General features: G+C 44.5%; 1 protein-coding gene across 7 annotated transcripts in view; it reads left to right on the top strand.

Annotated features, from left to right (window-relative positions):
* The window catches only part of DLG5 (discs large MAGUK scaffold protein 5), a 177,243-nt gene that overhangs the window by 113,320 nt on the left and 44,126 nt on the right, over positions 1-19,797 (top strand). For 5 of the 7 annotated variants that reach the window (XM_038744424.1, XM_038744423.1, XM_038744427.1 and 2 more), the window contains 9 exons: positions 830-1,142; positions 3,409-3,639; positions 8,324-8,508; positions 9,436-9,561; positions 11,427-11,559; positions 13,224-13,351; positions 15,134-15,312; positions 16,291-16,394; positions 18,187-18,279. In XM_038744424.1, coding sequence (XP_038600352.1) covers positions 830-1,142; positions 3,409-3,639; positions 8,324-8,508; positions 9,436-9,561; positions 11,427-11,559; positions 13,224-13,351; positions 15,134-15,312; positions 16,291-16,394; positions 18,187-18,279 — 1,492 coding nt within the window. The remainder of the gene's footprint in view (positions 1-829; positions 1,143-3,408; positions 3,640-8,323; positions 8,509-9,435; positions 9,562-11,426; positions 11,560-13,223; positions 13,352-15,133; positions 15,313-16,290; positions 16,395-18,186; positions 18,280-19,797) is intronic. The other 2 variants (XM_038744428.1, XM_038744426.1) reach the window with 1 other exon arrangement.

The following is a 19,797-nucleotide window of genomic DNA, read 5'->3' as shown; positions in this document are numbered from 1 at the left end:
ATCGGTGCTCACATTCTTCTGGAATCTCCCCAGCTCACCTTTGAGTTTGATTTCTACTGTACCAACACTCCCTGGGTAATCCAGATCTGTCAGGGGTGACTTGAGGAAGCTCAGAAGGGAAGACTCAGACTTTGGTTGAAGTGGGAGTCTGCTTCTCAGGGCTACTTAGCTGAACCTTAACTTGGCCTCAGTTCTGGGAAGTAGAAAACAAGACGATCCCAGTTACAAGGGAGCTGACTCTAGTTCCCTACTTGGGGAAATGACTTGCAGTCGCTACTTGGTGGGCTTTCGTTAAAGTTGCCAGATTTCCTTTCAGAGGACAGGCTTGGCATAGGGGATGGAGTACAGGCCTGGGAATCAGAAGGTTGTGGGTTCTAATCCCGGCTCTGCTACTTTTCTGCCGTGTGACCTTGGGCAAGTTACTTCACTTTTCTGTGCCTCAGTTACCTCATCTGCAAAATGGGGACTGAGACTGGGAGCCCCATGTGGGACAGGGACTGTGTCCAACCCAATTTGCTTATTTCCATCTCAGCACTTAGTACAGTGCCTGATGCACAGTAAGCGCTTAACTGATACCACTGTTATTATTATCATAACAGGCGGCAGTCTTGTTGTCAGCCACTCTTCATTCCTTCAGAGAAATGGAACTCGCGTGGCTCAAATTTGGGACAGTTATGTCCCCTCCACATAGATTTTTCAGAGAAAATGTCACAAAGCAAACAAGCATATATGAACATTTGGGAACCCCAAATTGGAGGCACTGAAAGATAACAACAAAAACTGACCAAAATGGGCTGCCCCATTCAATCATTCTTTCTTTCTCATTCAGGTTTGAGTCTGTCCAGCAAGAACTGAACAAGGCGACCTCTCAGAACAAAGAGCTGCAGAGGGAGATGGAGCGTCTCCAGTCAGAGGTGACCCGGTTTAAGACCATGCAGCTGAAGGCTGTCAAGGATTCAGAGAAGTACAAGGAGGAGAGGGACTCTGTATTCAGTGAATACCGGCTCATCATGAGTGAGAGAGACCAGGTCATCAAGGAGGTAGACAAACTCCAGACTGAATTGGAACTGGCAGAGTCAAAGCTGAAAAACACTTCCTCTGAGAAAAGAGTGGCCAATGAAGAGATGGAGGCTTTGAGACAGGTAAATGGAGTTTTGAAGGATTAGCGGGGACTTTCTTGCTTTTCCGTTCCTGTACAGAGGCAAAAGATATCGGGGAATGGAACATATTCCATTTTCCAAAAGAGATTTTAACGTTTCGAGAATGCCGGTTTCTCATACTGGGCTCTATAGAGTTGCTTTGCTCTGTGTTCCTTGTCCCACTGACAGACAGCGCATGATGACTTCTCAGTAAAAAGTAAGCTTTATTTAAGGTAACTTAGGATCCACATGCTGCTTAGGAATTATCAGATGCATGTTTAATTCAGTTACAACCTCGAGGTGTTATTTGTTTAAGGAAAAATACCTCCCCTGTTTTGTTTAGCTTGGAGCCATGGGACTCTTATATCATGCTTTCAGTGGGACACTGCCAATGTCATACATTAATGTGAAGTGTGTGTTTCTGCTCCAACTCTAGGTGCTGTGGACATAAGCAGGTAAAAGGAACAAGAAGTTTCAAGCTGGCTACAATAATGCTCTACTAAAGGGGAAAAGCCAAATGACTTCCATGATTAAAACTTACCATGTGACTCCAGTACCACTTTTAGAAGTGAATTTTTAAATGTCTCTTCACACAACTCATTAATGACCATTAAAGTTCGCGGCTAAAATGCAAATGGATCAGGTTGCCCAAACTGACCCTTCTTTTTCCATTCCAGCATTACACAGTTTGTCAAGAATGGATTTAAAAATATTTTTTTGTGGGGGCCTCTGGCCAAAGGTTCTTATATGTGAGCGGTTGGCTTCAGTCTCGCTTGTGCAGAGGTGCTTAGAAGCCCTTGCTTTGCAGTCACCTCAGGTGCATGTGGGATGCATGTCCAGGGTTTTCCCAATGTGCTTGGCCCAACCCCTTGAAAAAATATGCCTCTTTACATGCCTCATCCCTCCCCAGAGTTGGAGGGACAGTTCCAAACTCTTAAATAGTGGGCATTTGGATGGGCAGGTCCTGGTCCAACTTGTACTTCCCAAGCGCTTAGTACAGTGCTGTGCACACAGTAAGCGCTCAATAAATACGATTGAATGAATGAATGGTGCTGATAGGTCCCTGCCTTTATCCAAAACTAATCCACCCAACCCTATTCTGATTTTCAAGAAAGGGACTAAAGGCAACAAGGAAGGAGTTTAGAAAAAAGCCAGTGGTTCTCTTTTGCCTGACTCGCCTGATGTAGTTTGTCCATTAGTCTTTCACCAACAGGCCTTTCTGAATGTTTTCTGGATTTGTGAAGCATGCTTTGCTTGGTGTGCGTAGCTCCACCTTGTGTTGTATTGGAATTTCCGACTCTCTCCAGAATTACTCTGCATTCATTTTTCAGCGTCTTCATGATGTCCAGCATCTCGTAAATCCCTGTATTGGAGTGTTTTGTGCAGCAGAATCACATTGCGAACACCCAGCCCCACACAGAGTCTACAACAAATAAAAATTTAGCTGCCACATTACTGACCAAATATAATATTTAATTTAATCTTCCCCCTCTCCTCTTCTCTGGCCCAGTACTTATCCGGAATTGGTTCGTGTAGATCCAAATCCCACTAGGCCTCGGGATCCAGCATCCAAAACATAGTGAGCTCTCTGGCTGCTCACAGAGGCAGCAGGCTAAACCGTAAGGTAAGCATAGTGACTGTCAAGGCAAACCCTGTGGCTCAGGTGGAGATGGCCATTAGGGAATTGATCCCTCCTGTCCTTCCAGTTAAAGTCAAGCCTCAGGAGTCACATGGGGAGCAGGTTGCTGCCCAGTCAGCCCATCATTATATTGGCGCTTTCCTTTGAAATTTCCAGTTGGCTGCCAGGATGCCCAAGGAGAGGCAAAGCTTCCTGAAACAGGCTCAGGGAAAGGTCAAAATACGCCAGCATATACCTGGATCTAATGGAAATAATCTATCCCTGTCTTGCTTCCAGGTCAACCAAATAATAAAAACTATATTATTATATAGCCCTTGCTTTCATTGAGCTTAGGTGTGCTGCTTACACAGGCATCTTGAGATCTTTGGGGATCATCATTTGAGAATATTGCTGCACTCTGACCATCAGCCGTGCTCACTTGGGAAGGATTTGGGCTTTGATTTTACCCTGCGATAATGGCCAAGTTACCTTTTCCCCTCTATTTTATAACTTCTTCTTGCAGAATGAATGCCCAGTCCTTTGGGACATTTAAGATGCTGATTCCCAACTCAGCCGGAGAAAACACAACCACGATTCTATACTCTGTTCCTGTAACTTTAATAAGCGTGCAAATAATGGGTCTTGTTTTAGGAGCTAAACTCAGCTCTAGTGGAAAGAGATCGAGCAATCTGTGAGAGGAATGAGTTACTGGAAAAGTACTGCCACGAAGTGAAGGACAAGGCGGAAGCCCAGAAGGAGCTTAATCAAGCTTGCAAAGATATAGAGACAGTAAAGGAAGAAAGAGATGTTGCCAGGAAAGAGAGGACAGAAGCTATCATCCAGAGAGACCATCTGCTAAGGGAATATTACCAAGCTCGTCAGGTACTCACTGCTTTCCATAGGTGGCTTTTCCTTTCTAACTCGGAGAGGGAGCGTCATCCCAGCTGGTCCCAGCACGCACCTGGGCCCGGGACACTGCTCTGGAGGATGTTGTGTGAATGGGGCCTGGTCTATTTGAGGTGGCAAAGGATAACTTCAACAAGCATTCCTTTTTTTTTTTCTTCAGGGTATTTAAGTGCTAACTATGTGTCAAACACTGTTTGACACATAGTAGTGGGATGGATACAAGTTACAAGATAGAGATACAAGCAGTGGGATAGATACAAGTTAATTAGGTTGGATGCAGTCCCTGTCCTGCATGGGGCTCACAGTCTAAGTCTGAGGAAGAACAGGAGAACTGAGGCAAGTGATTTGCCTGAGGTCACACAGCAAGCAGTTGGCAGAGCCAGGATTAGAACCCAGGTTCTCTGATTACCAGGCCTGTGCTCTTTCCAGTAGGCCATGTTGCTTGTCTACTTGTCTCTGAGGCTGCAGAACAGAAAATATATTCCTTCTACCTCCCCCCTCTTCCTCCCTCCCTCCTTCTCTCCGTCTACCCTAATCTGTTTCGAGCTTGGAACCGTGTCAAATGTTTAAAGAAGCAATAAACAGCTCACGTGCCTGTAAAAAACCAATTAAATCCAAACATGTAATGCCATTTCCTCTTAAATGTCCCTGATGTTTTATCCCTAAAATAAAGCATTGGAACCCATTAGAATGCATTTTCCAAATATGCAGGTCCTTTAAAATACGCCTCCTAATTTAAAGGAAAAGTGTCGGCTTGATATTGACACTGAGGTGTGGACTTAATGCCTGAAGGATTTGCTGAGTATAATCCTCGATGGGAGATCCTGTGCCATTCGGTCCGCTCTCGTTAGCATCCCATATCCCTAGAGATGATGGAGAGGTCAGAGAGAGAGAGTGGGAAATACTAGACATGATGCAGGTCATTACTTCTACACTAGATCTGGGTTCCAGAGTTGAAGGAAGTCATCCTCGGGCCTCAGAAACCCAGGGGTGCCCTAAGTTTGCTGCTTAAGGTAAAGAACTTGAAGCTTTTCTAGAGCTCTGGAGGAGAGACCTATCTTAACACTCATAACCCCTTCTATGTATGTTGAATGTGGTCTTGTTCCAAGTATTTTAATGTGCCTTTTGTTCTGCAGTTCACACTGACATGAACTTTTCACAGAAATCTGCAGGGATGCTGTTACTGTTTCTGTTGGACTTCATAGCTTCATGGGAATCATCTATTCACTGGAGAAGGGAGAGGTTTTAAAAAAACAAAAAGTGCAGAAATTACAAAGTCCTACCCATGAAATATCTAGGCAAAAAAGAATTTCCAAAACTATCCCCACCCCCTTTTTCTTTTCTTAACCTTATCCCAACTCCCAGAAGCTGGGAATTTCAAGCACAGGTTTGTTATTTATTTATTTTTAAATGGTATCTGTTAAGCACTCAGGCAATTTATTAAGCACTGGGGTAGATACAAGATAGTTGGGTTGAACACAGTGCCTATCTCTCAGAGCTCACGGTCTTAATCTGCATTGTACAGATGAGGTAACTGAGGCACAGAGAAGCTAAGGTGATTTGCCCAAGGTCAAACAGCAGACGGTGTCAGTGGCAGGGTTAGAACTCAGGTCCTCTAACCCCAGGCCCGTACTTTGTCCCCTAGTCTACACTGCTTCTCATTTTTTTGAATAATCTTAGACGAAAACTGATGAATGTAGGGAGTTATTACCAAGGTTAGGAGCAGGATGGGTATTATTTCTATGAGGGGTTCCCAATCATTGTTAAGCCCTATGCTCCTGCCAACTCAATATTTCACTTGTAGTATCCTCCCTCACCCCAGCTCTCGCTCAGTCACTCGATGGTATTTATTGAGGATTTACTGTATGCAGGACACTGTACTAAGTGCTTGAGAGAGTACAGTGCAATAGAGTTGGGAGTTGTGATCCCTGCTCAAAAGGAGCTTACAGTCTCCAAGGGGAGACAGACATTAAATTAAGTTTGTCATCTCCACTTCCTCTCACAACAAAGAAATGCACAGTAGAGCTGGAGCCCAGGGAGTGGAGCAGCAACAGATGGAGCAAGTGAATGGAGAAACCACTCAGTTGTTACTCTGTGTTTCCCCACACCTCAAGAACCTCCAGTGGTTGCCATCCACCTCCATTTCAAATAGAAACTCCTCACCATCAGTTTAAAGTACTCAATCACCTTTCCCCCTCCTACCTCACCTTGCTGCTCTCCTACCTTAATCCAGCCCACTTCCTTTGGTCCTCTAATGCCAACCTGCTCACTGTACCTCAATCTCGTCTATCCCGCGATCGACCTCTCCCCCACGTCCTGCCTCTGGCCTGGATCGCCCTCCCTCTTCGTGTCTGACAGACAATTACTCTTCCCCACCTTCAAAGTCTTCCTGAAGGCTCATCTCCTCCAAGAGGCCATCCTTCCCTCTTCTTCCACTCCCTTCTGCGTCATCCTGACTTGCTCTCTTTATCCACCCCTCCCTTGCCCCATGGCACTTATGTACATATCCATAACTTATTTCTTTATATCAAAATCTGTCTGCCCCTCTAGACCATAAGCTCATTATGGGCAGGGAATGTGTCTGCTCACGCTGTTGGATAGTACTCCCCCAAGCGCGTAGTACAATGCTTTGCACACAGTAAGGGCTCAAAAAATACGATTGATTGATTTGGGATCCCCAGAGTTTGTGCTTTGTACCTGCCGAAAAGATGCCCCGAGTGCAGGGAGTCAGTAACAGGAGGACTGGTTTTTCTTTTTACCTATTCAAGTTGCTGATCTGCTTTCAATCAGTTATTTGATGGCATTTATTGAGCACTTACTTAGAACCGAGCACTATACTCAGTGCTTGGGAGAGTACTGTGCAACAGCATTAGCGGGCATGTTCCCTGAACCTATCGAGCTCCTCAGAGGTCTCTCACTTTCCTGGGGAGCTCATCCTAAGGCAACTCAAGAGCAGCAAGAACTATTGAAGGGGCTGCTGCTACTACAATGGCAGGAACCCCCGTGATACTTTGAACTCCTCCCAGGCGTTGACACCTTCTGATTTTTATTGATATCAGAGGTAGTTTGTCCCAGTTTCTAAATGGGAAATCTAATAGAAGTAGTCTTAAGGCTCATTCATTGCCGTAATAGTAATAACAATAGCTGAGGTATTTTAGTGCTCAGTGGAAAGCAGCGTGGCTCAGTGGAAAGAGCCCAGGCTTTGGAGTCAGAGGTCATGGGTTCAAATCCCAGCTCTGCCTACTGTCAGCTGTGTGACTCTGGGCAAGTCACTTAACTTCTCTGTGCCTCAGTTACCTCATGTGTAAAATGGGGATTAAGACAGTGAGCCCCCCGTGGGACAACCTGGTCACCTTGTAACCTCTCCAGTGCTTTGCACGTAGTAAGCACTTAATAAATGCCATTATTATTACCACTATTATTATTATGTGTGCCAGGCACTGTCCTAAACGCTGGGATAGTTATAAGATACCCAGGTTCCGCATAGAGCTCACAGTCTAAGAAGGAGGGAAACCAGGTATTGATTCTCCATTTTGCAGATGAGGGAACTGAATCACAGAGGGGTTAAGTGACTTGCCCGAAGACACACAGCAAGCAGGTGGCAGAGATGGTATTAGAATTCACGTCCTCCGATTCCCAGGCCTGTGGTTTTTGCGTTAAGCCACGCCATTTCTCATCTATAACCATTAGCAGTGGCAGTATTTATTGAGTGCCTGCTCTGTTCGAAACATTCTCCTATGTGGTTTCTTGCAATGAAGGGGCTTAAAGCCGAATGGGGATACTAATCACTCATGAGGTGACAGACATTCAACGGATACATTAGGAATAGGTACTCTGCTAGGAATCGATTCCCAAAGATCTTTAAAGCCTGAATTTCCTGCTTTTCATTTAAGCAACATTAGTTAAAGGCCTTTAGTAGCAGCTTTCATTTCTAAAAGGGGCAGTTCTATTTTTAAGTTTCCATAGTATTGCCCAATCTCCTCAAATCCACACCCTGGTGGTTTAATTTAGTGAGGTTTTTCTTTTTTTTTTCTTCTGTGATCTGCTGATGATTGTTATTAAACATAATGCTCTGGGACTGAAACAGCTTTACAGGTAAATGCAGGAATTTTGCAATTCCACTCTCCTCCCAACCCTCCCCTCCCTCTTTCCCTAACTCCTGCCCCTTTCTCCTTCCACTGTTGGCCCCTAGTTTACTGATACACTGACATGAGATCAACCTTTTTAAAAATTGGCCTGCCAGCAGTTGTTACTCAGAATGTGTACTGAGTACAGAATGTGTTACTACGAGAATGTGGGCTAGTTGGTTGCGAGCCTGATGGGTTTTTTTGGGTGTCATTGAAGAGGTAGCCATTTTCTGAGATGATATCATTAGCTTGTCCAGGAATAGGCAGCCAGATGGAGCACACTCTCCACTTTGTCCAGGAAGAGAAGCAATATTTGTTTTCCTTCAATATGACATGGAAGAGGTTGGATCCTGGTATGGCTAATCGCCATTTCAGTGGAAAGTGGTTTGGGGTGGTGGTGGGCTGGTCTGTTGCCAATAGCTCTTGGGAGGTCTGGGGGATCACGCCTCCCCCCACAAGTAGGTAGCCTGCTGCGTAAGGCTGATGTTCGATAAATGGATCAATGAACCTCTCCTCTCTGTCTGACCTCACAGATACAGGATTCAGCGACGCTGGACATAGAGCGAGCCAACAAGGAAATTGAAATGCTCCGCAAGCAGTACGAAGCCATGTCCCAAGAACTCAAGGAAGCCGTTCAAGAGGCCGAAGTAGCCAAATGTAGGCGGGATTGGGCCTTCCAGGAACGGGACAAGATAGTGGCTGAAAGGGAGAGCATACGGTAAACAGGCACTCTAGTACCTGAGCAGCACTCTTGCCCACACATCTTTACACACCCTTCCCAGCATCCCCTCTCTCTCTACAGTCACTCCCCATCAGCTGACGCTTCACTCAACCCTGTTTTCTGTGTCTGCCACCATGCTAGCTGCTAATCTTAACAGTGTTCTATGATGACCGTGTACTGAGTATTAAAACTGTCTGCCCAGGTTATTATGTTTTTAGTCTTTCAACCACACCTGGCTTCCCAGTAATCTCCATCTCCTCTATCTTTTTTTTCCCTTTTTCCACTTACCAACCTCATCTCCAAAGCCTCAGTCAGCCCTTCACTGACTGCCTTTATTGGGAAGAATTGCACATTTTTCTCTGAAACCTGGCAGTTGAATTCTTTGGGTCATCCGTTTAGCATAGCTTCCTCCTCCACTCTGTCCCATCGCATTTCGTCCACCTTCCCGACATCACCGTCTCTTGTGATGTGCCTGGCAAACTGCTGCCCAGCTGGCCCAAAGGTACAAAAGCTGAGTCAGCCTGGTCTTACTAATAATTATGGTATTTGTTAAGCGCTTACTGTGTGCCAGGCACTGTACTAAGCACTGGGATGGATACAAGCAAATCGAGTGCTGCCACAGTTGAAGATAGAACATAAAGTTGGGTGGATCAGTGGTCTGACCTTGGAATGGCCTTTCTTATGCTTAAATGTTCGCCCATAACTATCAAAGCTGCTTTCTAAGAAACATATTTTGTGGTGTCAGAGGCCCCTGACTTTAGCGGTTGAATTGCATGAGTTGAGCGCTTCATCATTACCACAGCGGGGTGTTCACATAAGCAGGTTCCCCACAATTATAGGGCTCTGGTCTGCATAGGTCAGGAAGCATCAGGGTGACTTTGAAATGCTAAACTGTCATTTCATCCTCCCTCTGCTGCTTCTTAGGACCTTGTGTGACAACCTAAGGCGGGAGAGGGACCGGGCCGTCAGTGATTTGGCCGAAGCCCTGCGCAATCTGGATGACATGAGGAAGCAGAAGAATGATGCTGGCCGGGAACTGAAGGAACTCAAGTATGTGTTTGTGTACCGGGGAAGGGGAAGGAAGTGTGTGTATGCATGTGTGAGTGTGTATGTTTTCATTCAGCAGCTCCTACCTCATCCTTCACTCATCTAACCCCGACTTACTCACTGGACCTCAATCTCCTATTTCTCGCCGTCGGCCCCTTGCCCTTGTTCTCCCTCTGCCGTCTCCTTCGTATCCAAAAAGACCACCATTCTCCCCAACCTCAAAGCTCTCCTAAAATCTCCTCCAAGAGACCTTTTCTGGCTAAGCCCAATTTCCCCTATTTGCGCCCCCCCCCCCTTCTGTGTCACGTATATACTTGGATCTGTACCCTTTAAGCATTTGATATTCACTCCATCCCTAGCCCCACAGCACTTATGTACATGTCCTTTTTCCCTGCCATTTCCCCCTATCTGTAATTTATTTGAATGTCTTTCTCCCCCTTTAGACTGTAAACTCCTTATGGGTGGGGATTGTGCCTGCCAACTCTGTTGTATTGTGCTCTCCCAAGCACTTAGTACAGTGCTCTGCACACAGTAAGTGCTCAATAAATATGATTGAATAAGTGAATGCTCTGCCCATTGTAAGCACTCAATAAATACCATTAATTGACTGAAGGCAGGAGTAAATGGTACTAGATGAATATAAGACCCCCTTATTATTGAAAGGCTGTTTATTTAAAGCATAAGCATTATTTGGGCCAAATGACTCTTTTGTAAAACACTCCATTAGCGGCCTACAGTACTTTGACCCAATTGTCAATTAGTTAACTGCCTTCTGTGAGTCAAATACCGTGTGAGAAGTGATTGTTTTCTAATGGTGGGTGGAAAAAAGTCAGAATAGAGTGTGATGCCTTTTTATAGATGGTTGGAAAAAAGCAGAAAAGGGAAAAATAAAGGAGAGAAAAGGAAAAGTGGCAACTACTTAAAAACACCAATTTGCTCTGCCCCCAATTTCCCAAAGAACAGCCGGGCAGTTTTTATCAATAATCTTTGAAATTTTCCAAATGTTAATGACAGAAGGCAGAGGAAAATGTGACCAAAATTGTGGATTATTGGAGGGAAAACTTGGGTAGAAGGTGAATTTTTGAATGAGCAATAAAGACTATTTTTTTATGTATGTGCATATTTTATTTACCCAATTCAACTTTCTTAATAGGCACTGGAAGCCTCACTTACCTCCCCATCCTGGTTGCTGTTAAGGTTCATATTTATTCTATTGCAATTTGAAAAGTGGCCAGAATACTTTGGAAGGGGAAAAAGGTTTATAAATATAAATAAGCTTATTAAACTGGATCCTGTAGTTTGTAACTAAGTGTGCAACTAGTGAATCCTGAGGGGAAGATAAACTACTGTTTAAGGGAAGCAGCGTGGCCTGGAGGAAAGAGCTTGGATCTGGGAATCAGAGGACCTGGGTTCTAATCCTGCCTCCACCACTTGTCTGCTGTATGACCTGCAGTCAATCACTTCCCTGTACCTTAGTTACCTCATCTGTGAAATAGGTATTGTGACTCTGAGCCCCATGTGGGACATGGACTGTGTCCAACCTTGTATCTTCCTCAGCGCTTAGCACAGTGCCTGGCACATAGTACATGCTTGAAAAAATACCATTTTTAAAAAAAGGAAAAAGAGCATTCAAAATATTTAAATAGTTTGATGGGAGGATAGGGTGTTTTTTATTTGGAAATCAGTCAGTGGTATTTATTGCATCCCTGCATTGTGTAGGACACTGTGCTAAGTGCTTGGAAGAGTAAAACAGAGACAAAAATGATCCCTGTCACCAGGCACCGTGCAATTGAATGGAATTGGGAAAAGGAGACAGGTGGAACTTACTGCTTCTTAGAAACCATTCCCATCAGCATCTCTTTCTCTAGGGAAAAGATGGAGAACCAGTTGGAAAAGGAGGCCAGGTTCCGACAGCTAATGGCGCACAGTTCCCACGACTCAGCCATCGACACAGATTCTCTGGAATGGGAAACGGAGGTGGTAGAATTTGAAAAGGACAGAGTAAGTTGAATTCAAGATTTTAGACACCTCAATCCTGTGACTTTGGGACCAAAGAACCAGATCTTTGGTTCCAACAGATGTGCGTGGAAGCTGTGTTAGCAGAACTGGATGGACGAGAGCCGGGGCTGTGATGCCCCATGACCACAAACCAAGGTCGGTAACTGCCATCCCTATTATAAAGCCACCAAAAGAAGATATGGAATTAGGATCTCCATCCAGGATTCGATTTAAAAGTTCTGTGTAGGCCCCAGCAGCTGTGACTGAACCAAACTCGCAAACCAGACAAGCTCCCTTAGACCGTGGAAAGATCGCTGCAGAGAATACTGAAGGAGGGATGTGTGGGATGCAGTAGTTGCAACTCCTGAAGGTTTCAGCCAATCGGCTGATCCAGAGGTCCTGTTGCCAGGCCCAGCCACGGCTGAGGGCCCTGCTTGCAGAAAACTGAGAAACTGGTTTTGAACTAAAATCACCCACAGATTATATTATGCTCATGACCAAGCTATCTCACACTAAACTTCTTCTGTACCCCAGATCTAGCTTGCATAGAGAGAAATATGTTACCATGAGGAGATCATTCTGGTTTGTTCCAAGGGGCAGATGGGCAGCACAGCTCCCAGCTAACACTAAATTGAAAAATTTTTGTTGGCTCAATTCTCAAGGGAAATCAGCTCCTCCCCTCCCGCCTCCAACAGGTGTTGAGGTGTTCATTCTATTGGCTGAAAGTCAGCCCCCTCTCTGAATGTGGCAGACTTGAGTAGGCCTGTGGCCCTTTAGACATTACCTTGGCCTCTGATGGAAGCTCTGTCACTAAGTAACAGTAGCTGTAATTGTATTTATTAAGCTCAGGGGAAGACAACTTGGAGGGGAATTAGACCTGGACCCTGACCCTCAAGAGACTTACAATTTCAGTGGACAAGGCAGGACATTAGACTGACAAGAACCACACAAGGAGCCCTTGGAAAAAAAGGGTGTCTGTTTTTTGATAAAAAAGTATTAAACCAGCTAATGGATCCACTTGCAATTTGGGGAAATTCAAAGTATCTTACAATAGCCGAAGGAATAATCTGCCCCATTTCCCTTTAACTTCCTCACCGAGACTCTCTTTACCTTGACTTCCACTGGGTCTCCAAAGTCTGTCCCTAAAGCTTGTCAGGTTGAAATGGGAAACTTGCAATGGATTTGAATTCCCAAATGTCGGGGGCTGACTAGCAACCACACGGCTCATCTGACCCCTTGGGGATGTACTCTCTTGAGAACAGTTCCCCACTGCTCCGTGCTCTGCTCAGCAAAATACCTCATTTTAGAAAATATAAATAGCTTTTTAAAAAACTAAATGCTCTAAGGTGACTTTTAACTGCACATCTTCCTCTTCATCCTGTAATCAGGATGGGTAGGATAGACATCGAATTCCTCAGTTGCTTTCCACCAAATATTCAGTAGGACTCAGGTCTTGACCATTTTTTCTTTCAGCTACCTCCTCACGGATTGCTACACCTATAATTACAAATAGAATTATGGCCCTGAGGGGTTGACTAGCTTGAAATGGTAGTGGCACAGGTCACACCATTCAGGGTGAAGCTCACCGGTTTTTTAAAAAGAAGTGCTAAATGGCTCCTCCTGTTTCTGACCATCACATAACGTTTGCATTCCTGCTGTTTCGTTAGGAGGATATGGATTTGAAGGCGCTTGGATTTGATGTGGCAGAAGGTGTGAATGAGCCCTATCTCCCTGGTGACTGTGGTATTTTTGTCACCAAAGTAGACAAAGGAAGCATTGCAGATGGCCGCTTAAGGTAAGGGGCTATGCAGATAGGGGGACAGTCACGCTGAGGGCGTGATGGGTGTGGTGAGACCCTAGATTAAAAATTGGGGATGGAAGCCAAATCTATGTTACCGAATATATTAAGGGATGCAGAGGTTGGGAGGAGAGGAAAGAGAAGGTAGAGAGTGAGGAACAGATTCCTCACAAAAGCTCAAAATTGTTCAGATACAACTCTGGGAGGAAGAAGGAAGCGGCAGAGCTATTGGCATGGGCTTGGGAGTCAGAAGGACCTGGTTCTAATCCTGGCTCCGCCACTTGTCTGCTGTGTGACCTTGGGCAAGTCACTTCACTTTTCTGTGCCTCAGTTTCCTCATTTGTAAAATGAGGATTGAGACTCTGAGCCCCACATGGGACAGGGACTATGTCCAACCCAACTTGCTTGTACCCACCCCAGCGCTTAATACAGTGCCTGACACCTAGTAAGCACTTAACAAATACCATAATTATTAATTATTGTTATTATTTTGTTAAAACCTGAGATCAATACTGAGCTCAGGAACTGCTAGGATGAAGCTGAGAGACACAAGAAAGGCATTGAGTCCTCCCTCTACCTCTAGGCGGGTTGCACTACTCTTAATTCATTCATTTATTCAACCGTATTTATTGAGCGCTTACTGTGTGCAGAGCACTGTACTAAGTGCTTGGGAAGTACAAGTTGGCAACGTATAGAGACGGTCCCTACCCAACAGTGGGTTCACAGTCTAGCAGGGGGAGACAGACAACAAAACAAAACATATTAACAAAATTAAATAGAATAAATATGTACAGTAAAATAGAGTAATAAATATGTACAAACATATATACATATAGGTGCTGTGGGGAGGGGAAGGAGGTAAGGCGGGGGGAATGAGGAGGGGGAGAGGAAGGAGGGGGCTCATACTCTTTGCCTATGTAGAGGGAAATAATAGCAGTAATTATGTTATTTACGTGCTTACGGTGTCCCAAGCATTGTACTTAGCCCAAGACAATCAGAGAAGCAGTATGGCTTAGTGGAAAGAGCAAGGGCTTGGGAGCCAGAGGATGCGGATTCTAATTCCAGCTCTGCCATTTGTCTGCTGTGTGATCTTGGGCAAGTCACTTCACTTCTCCGTGCCTCAGTTATCTCATTTGTAAAATGGGGATTAAGACTGTGAGCCTCACATGGGACAACCTAATTACCTTGTATCTATCCCAGCACTTAGAACAGTGCTTGGAGCACAGTAAGTGCTTAACAAATACGATAATTATTATTATTATTAGATCGGAAACAGGCTCTGCCCCACGTGGGACTCACAGTCTAAGAGGGAGGGAAACAGATACTGAATCCCCGTTTTACAGTTGAGGGAACTGAGGCCCCCAAAAGTTAAATGACTTTCCCAAGGTCACAAGGCAGGAAAGTGGCAGAGCTGGGATTAAAATCCAGGTCCTCCAGCTTTGAGGCCCGGGCTCATGTCTCTTATTCTTACAATATCAAATCATTCAGCCCTTCCAATGATTTTGCTTTCCCCTCTTTCTCCCACCCCCACATCCACTGGGCAAGCTTGCTGGTAATTTCTTCTCTGAGAAAGACTAGTCCTCTTGAATCTGTGGGCTGGTCTTAATTGGGATGTGTGCCCACTGAATGGACAGGCGGCAACTCTATCACGTATTTTGCCCAGGTGAAAAACCTACCCTGGTAACGTAGGTCAAACACAGGCATGTAGGTTCTTAGGTTGAGTCCCCAGGATGGGAAGCAGATCTCACCAGACACCAACTCCATGTTTCTGCGTGCCAGAGTGAACGACTGGTTGCTGAAAATAAACGACGTGGATCTGACCAACAAAGACAAGAAGCAGGTGATCAAGGCTGTGCTCAATGGAGGAGGCGTTATCAACATGGTTGTCCGAAGAAGAAAGTCCTTGGGAGGGAAGGTGATGATAACCCCACTCCATATTAACCTGGCTGGACACAAAGGTAACAGGCCCTCTATCCCTTTTCCTCCTGCCAAGTTAATCGTTCTGACTTTGTGGGGCTGCATCTCTTCAGAGCTGTTTTTCTCAAGGTGTAATGGCAATCACAGATGTGCTTGTTTTTTTTATCATCCACTTTTCTCCCTCTATTTCAGTGCTAATAATTACACTTAATAGCAAATGTTACCATTGCAGTGAATGATTTTTCTAGACACTGACAGGAGGTTTTGGAGTTCAGAGCCCAACAGTGAGGTTGATCACTTAGGTGAGGACTACATTCTGGCATTTCCAGGATTTAAAGAAAAAATAATATGGGCATTTTGTGAGGGAATGTTCCGAGGACTTGATTTTAGAGTGGAAAAGAACTCCACTTTTCAGCTCTTTTGTGTGAAAGGGGGCAGAGTTGATTAAGTCAGTGAGAAGATAGGATGTGATGTGTAGGTAGCGCACAAACAAAAAAAAGCAAGCCAGTATGAGGGACAAGATTGGGGCATTCCTGACTCTTTCTAGGCCACTATCTGAAAAAGTCAGACTAGAGAGGGTGGAAGAGACAGAGCTGTCAGGGTTTATGTTCCAACTTGAAGCTTTGACTTTGGCGAAGAAGTATGGTCTTATATTTGGATGTTGTAATACGGATAGTCTCTGACAGACTCAGCACTTGGCTAGTGAGTCGATTCATGTACCATTTAGGAACCTCGTCTTGAAATAAATAATCCCTCGAATGTGTTTTGGGGACAGGATGGGGAAGTGTCCTGATCTCAAGTCCTGGGTCCTGACACCCAAGAGCAAATAAGTTATTCAGGTCCTACTTACATTTTTCTTCTCTATCCTCTTTTCCTGTAAAAATAGAAGGCTTTTTCAAAGCAAGGACGCCTTCTATTTTCCGCTTTTTTGTTAAACCTGTTTCTCTCTTGTACAGGCAAGTTTGATGGGCGTATGTGGAGCTCTTGAATTGTACACATGTTTGTTTTGTGCATTTCAGACAGTGGAATTAGTCTGGAGAATGGTGTATTTGTTTCTGCTGTGGTGCCTGGAAGCCCAGCTGCTAAAGAAGGGTCCCTTTCTGTGGGAGACAGAATTATTGCCGTAAGTCTGCAGGGCAAAGTCTGTGGAGGTTGGTAGAAGCTCAATCTGATAGATCTGGTTTGAAATTTTAAAAGTCCAGATGCTCATTGGAACCACCAAGAACCCAATTGTTGATTCCTCATGTTGACCGTTTTAACCGCCCCCTTCCTTTTTTTCCAACATATACCTGAACAGTTGGTACAAGGAGCCAGGAATGTAGACCTCAAATCTTGAGATGAGTCCATTTGGGTAGACTACTGGTTTTTCCAAGCATGATGATGATAATAATGGGGCTATTTAAATGCTTACTACGAGTCAAACACTGCAGTAAGCGCTGGAGTGGATACAAGATAATCAGGTTGGGAGCAGTCCCTTTCCCACATGGAGCTCACGGTCCAAGTGGGAGGGAGAACAGGTAGAGAATGCCCATTTTACAAGTGAGGGAACCGAGGCACAGAGAAGATATAAGTCACCCAAGGTCACACAGCAGGCAAAGGGTGGATCCAGGATTAAAACCCAGATCCTCAGACTCCCAGTTCCCATGCTTTTTCCAAAGGCTGTGCTGTATGAATGAATGAACTGTCATTTGCCTGAGCGTGGCCTAGTGAATAAGAGCTCGGGCCTAGGAGTCATAAGGACGGTGGGTTCTACTCCTGGCCCCACCACTTGTCTGCTGTGTGTGACCTCGGGCAAGTCACTTCACTTTTCTGTGCCTCAGTCATCTCAACTCTAAAATGGGCATTAAGACTGAGCCCCATGTGGGACAGGGACCATGTCTAACCTTGTGTCTACCCCAGCACTTTTAAAACAGTGCTTGACACAGAGTAAGCACTGAACAAATGCCATCATTATTATTATTATTGTTGAGGGGAAAATTCCAAAGTGGTGATTGCATATGGTGGCCAGCTTGGGCACCGTCTCCCTGTAGAGTAGAGGGGAAGGTCATTGGACCCCACGGTAACTCATCCATCCTCCGCTCGTGGCTTCAGTTAGTTCAAATGTTTGCCGTGGTCACTTTCATGGTCCTGCAGTCTGTTGATGATACTGTGTGATCTGCTGTTACTTTGACCCTCCAAAGATTTCCTTTTGTTTCCCATAGCCAATAATACTTGTATTTATTGAGCCCCCACTGGATGCTGTGCACTGTGTGAAGTGCTTGGGAAGAACAAAGCATAGTTCTGTGGCTTATTCTCTGCCCATAAGAATTATCTGTATACAGAAGAGGTGGTCATTATAATTATAGTATTAGAAGGGGCAAAATAAATAATTGAAAGTGTACTGAAATAAACATTTGTAAATGAGTGCTAAGGACAGGTATAAATAAGTTGGATCACTGAAATTTATAGGTTAGTTTGCCCCCCTGATACAGAGCTAAGATTATCTCCTGTGATCTGGGTCAAGAACAGGGAAGGTTAGATTTGAATGCTGGCTTTTATCTTTTAACTACTGTCCCTAGATTGCAAGATTAAAAAATTGGTTGGTTTGTTTGGAATTGTTAGGAGGATCTATCCTCTCCTTGTTTGCCCTTGAAAATTAGTGTTAAAAAGAGTGGCCGCTGTCCTTCAAATATGGAGATGCTGCTTAAGAAAAATAATCGGCTGTGACCAGTTGTCCTGAATTGTTCCCAGGAAGGTTGGGTCTCTACAGTGATGAGCTTAATCGGAACCATTTCAAGTTCCAGACTTGGAACTCCCCTTCTGTAGCCCTCTGTTCACATACCTGGTGGGCGGGTTTTTGTCTTGGTTAAAAACGGAGAACTAAATGGTGTCTTCTTCTTCTTGGTTTTCTTTATCTCGGTCCTGTTCCTCCTCAGATAAATGGCATTGCACTCGATAATAAATCTCTGACCGAATGTGAGGCTCTTCTCCGGAACTGCAGGGATTCCTTAACCCTCTCACTGATGAAGGTATAGAAGTCAAATGGCTTATATCATTTAAAATAATTTTTAGTTAGTCCTTGGTTTCAAGGTGTGTGGCCTGGGCTGAAACCCAAATTTATTCACGTTGAATAGGCTCCCTGACCGGTTTGGTCAAAATGTGAAATTGAATTGGGAAAATGTGTATGGTTTATTATTTGGAAGGGGCTGTTAAGGCTAATTTCATCAGTGCCACAGACTTTCCATGTAAGTCTTGGGCAAATTTCAGTTTTTTAAATTTTGTTTTTGTTTTTTAATGGTATTTGTTAGGCACTTACTATGTGCCAGACACTGTACTTAGTTCTAGCATAGCCGCAGGCTAATCTGGTTCGACACAGTCCATGTCCCACATGGGACTCATGGTTTTAATCCCCATTTTACAGCTGAGGTAACTGAGGCACAGATAATGAAGTGAGTCGCCCAAAGTCACACAGCAGACCTGTGTGTTATATTGTACATATATCTATATTGTATATGTATATTTTATATTACACATTTATGTATGTATATATATAACAAAATTGTATTTTGTACTCTCCCAAGCACTTAGTACAGTGCTTTGCACACAGTAAACTCTCAATAAATATGATTTAATGAATGAATGAACAGCAGACAAGTAGCAGAGCCAGGATTAGAATCCAGGTTCTTCTGACTCCCAAGCCTCGCGGTCTGTCCACTAGACCACGTTGCTTGTGGACAGGGATCCTGTCTGCCAATTCTAGTGTACTAATTCTGGTGACTCAGGATCAGTGAGGATTTTTTCTTCTCCCCTTCTTTGCACACAATCATATCATTGGGAATGAGGACTAACATTTTGAACTCTAGGTGTATTTTTATTACATTTATTTCTTCTCTTGCTAAGTGATACAAAACCAGTTTACTGCAATCGTCCAGGGCTATGAATTGTTGAGAAGCCATATGTGGCCTAGCGGTGGAAGCACACGTGCTCTGCACACAGTAAGTGCTGAATAAATATGATTGAATGAAAGACTGGGAGTTATGAAACCTGTGTTCTAATCCCAGCACTGCCACTTGCCCGCCGTGTGACCCTGGGCAAGCCACTTAACTTCTTACTACCTCAGTTTCCTCATCTGAAAAATGGGGGTTACCTACCTGTTCTTTCTCCTGTAGACTGTGAGAGGTCTGATTCTGTTTGTGTTGTATTTACACCAGGGCTTAGCGCAGAGCAGCAGCATGGTATAGGGGATAGAGCTTGTGCCTGGGAGCCTGAAAGTCATGGGTTCTAATTCTGGCTTTTCCACTTGTCTGCTTGGACAAGTCACTTCACTTCTCCACACTGCAGGTCACTTCACTTCTCTGCACCTCAGTTACCTCGTCCTTAAAATGGGGATTGAGAAGGTGAGCCCCACAAGGGACAGGGACTCTGTCCAACCCCATTTGCTTTTATCCACTCCAGTGTTTAGTACAGTGCCTGGTGCATAGTAAGTGCTTAACAAGTGCCATAATTATTGTTATTATAGCACTTGAGAAATACCATTATCATTGCTA

Source organism: Tachyglossus aculeatus, chromosome 3 (genome assembly GCF_015852505.1).
Source record: "Tachyglossus aculeatus isolate mTacAcu1 chromosome 3, mTacAcu1.pri, whole genome shotgun sequence".
In the NCBI taxonomy this organism is placed as follows: Eukaryota; Metazoa; Chordata; class Mammalia; order Monotremata; family Tachyglossidae; genus Tachyglossus; species Tachyglossus aculeatus.
This window is presented reverse-complemented; position numbering and strand designations above follow the sequence as displayed.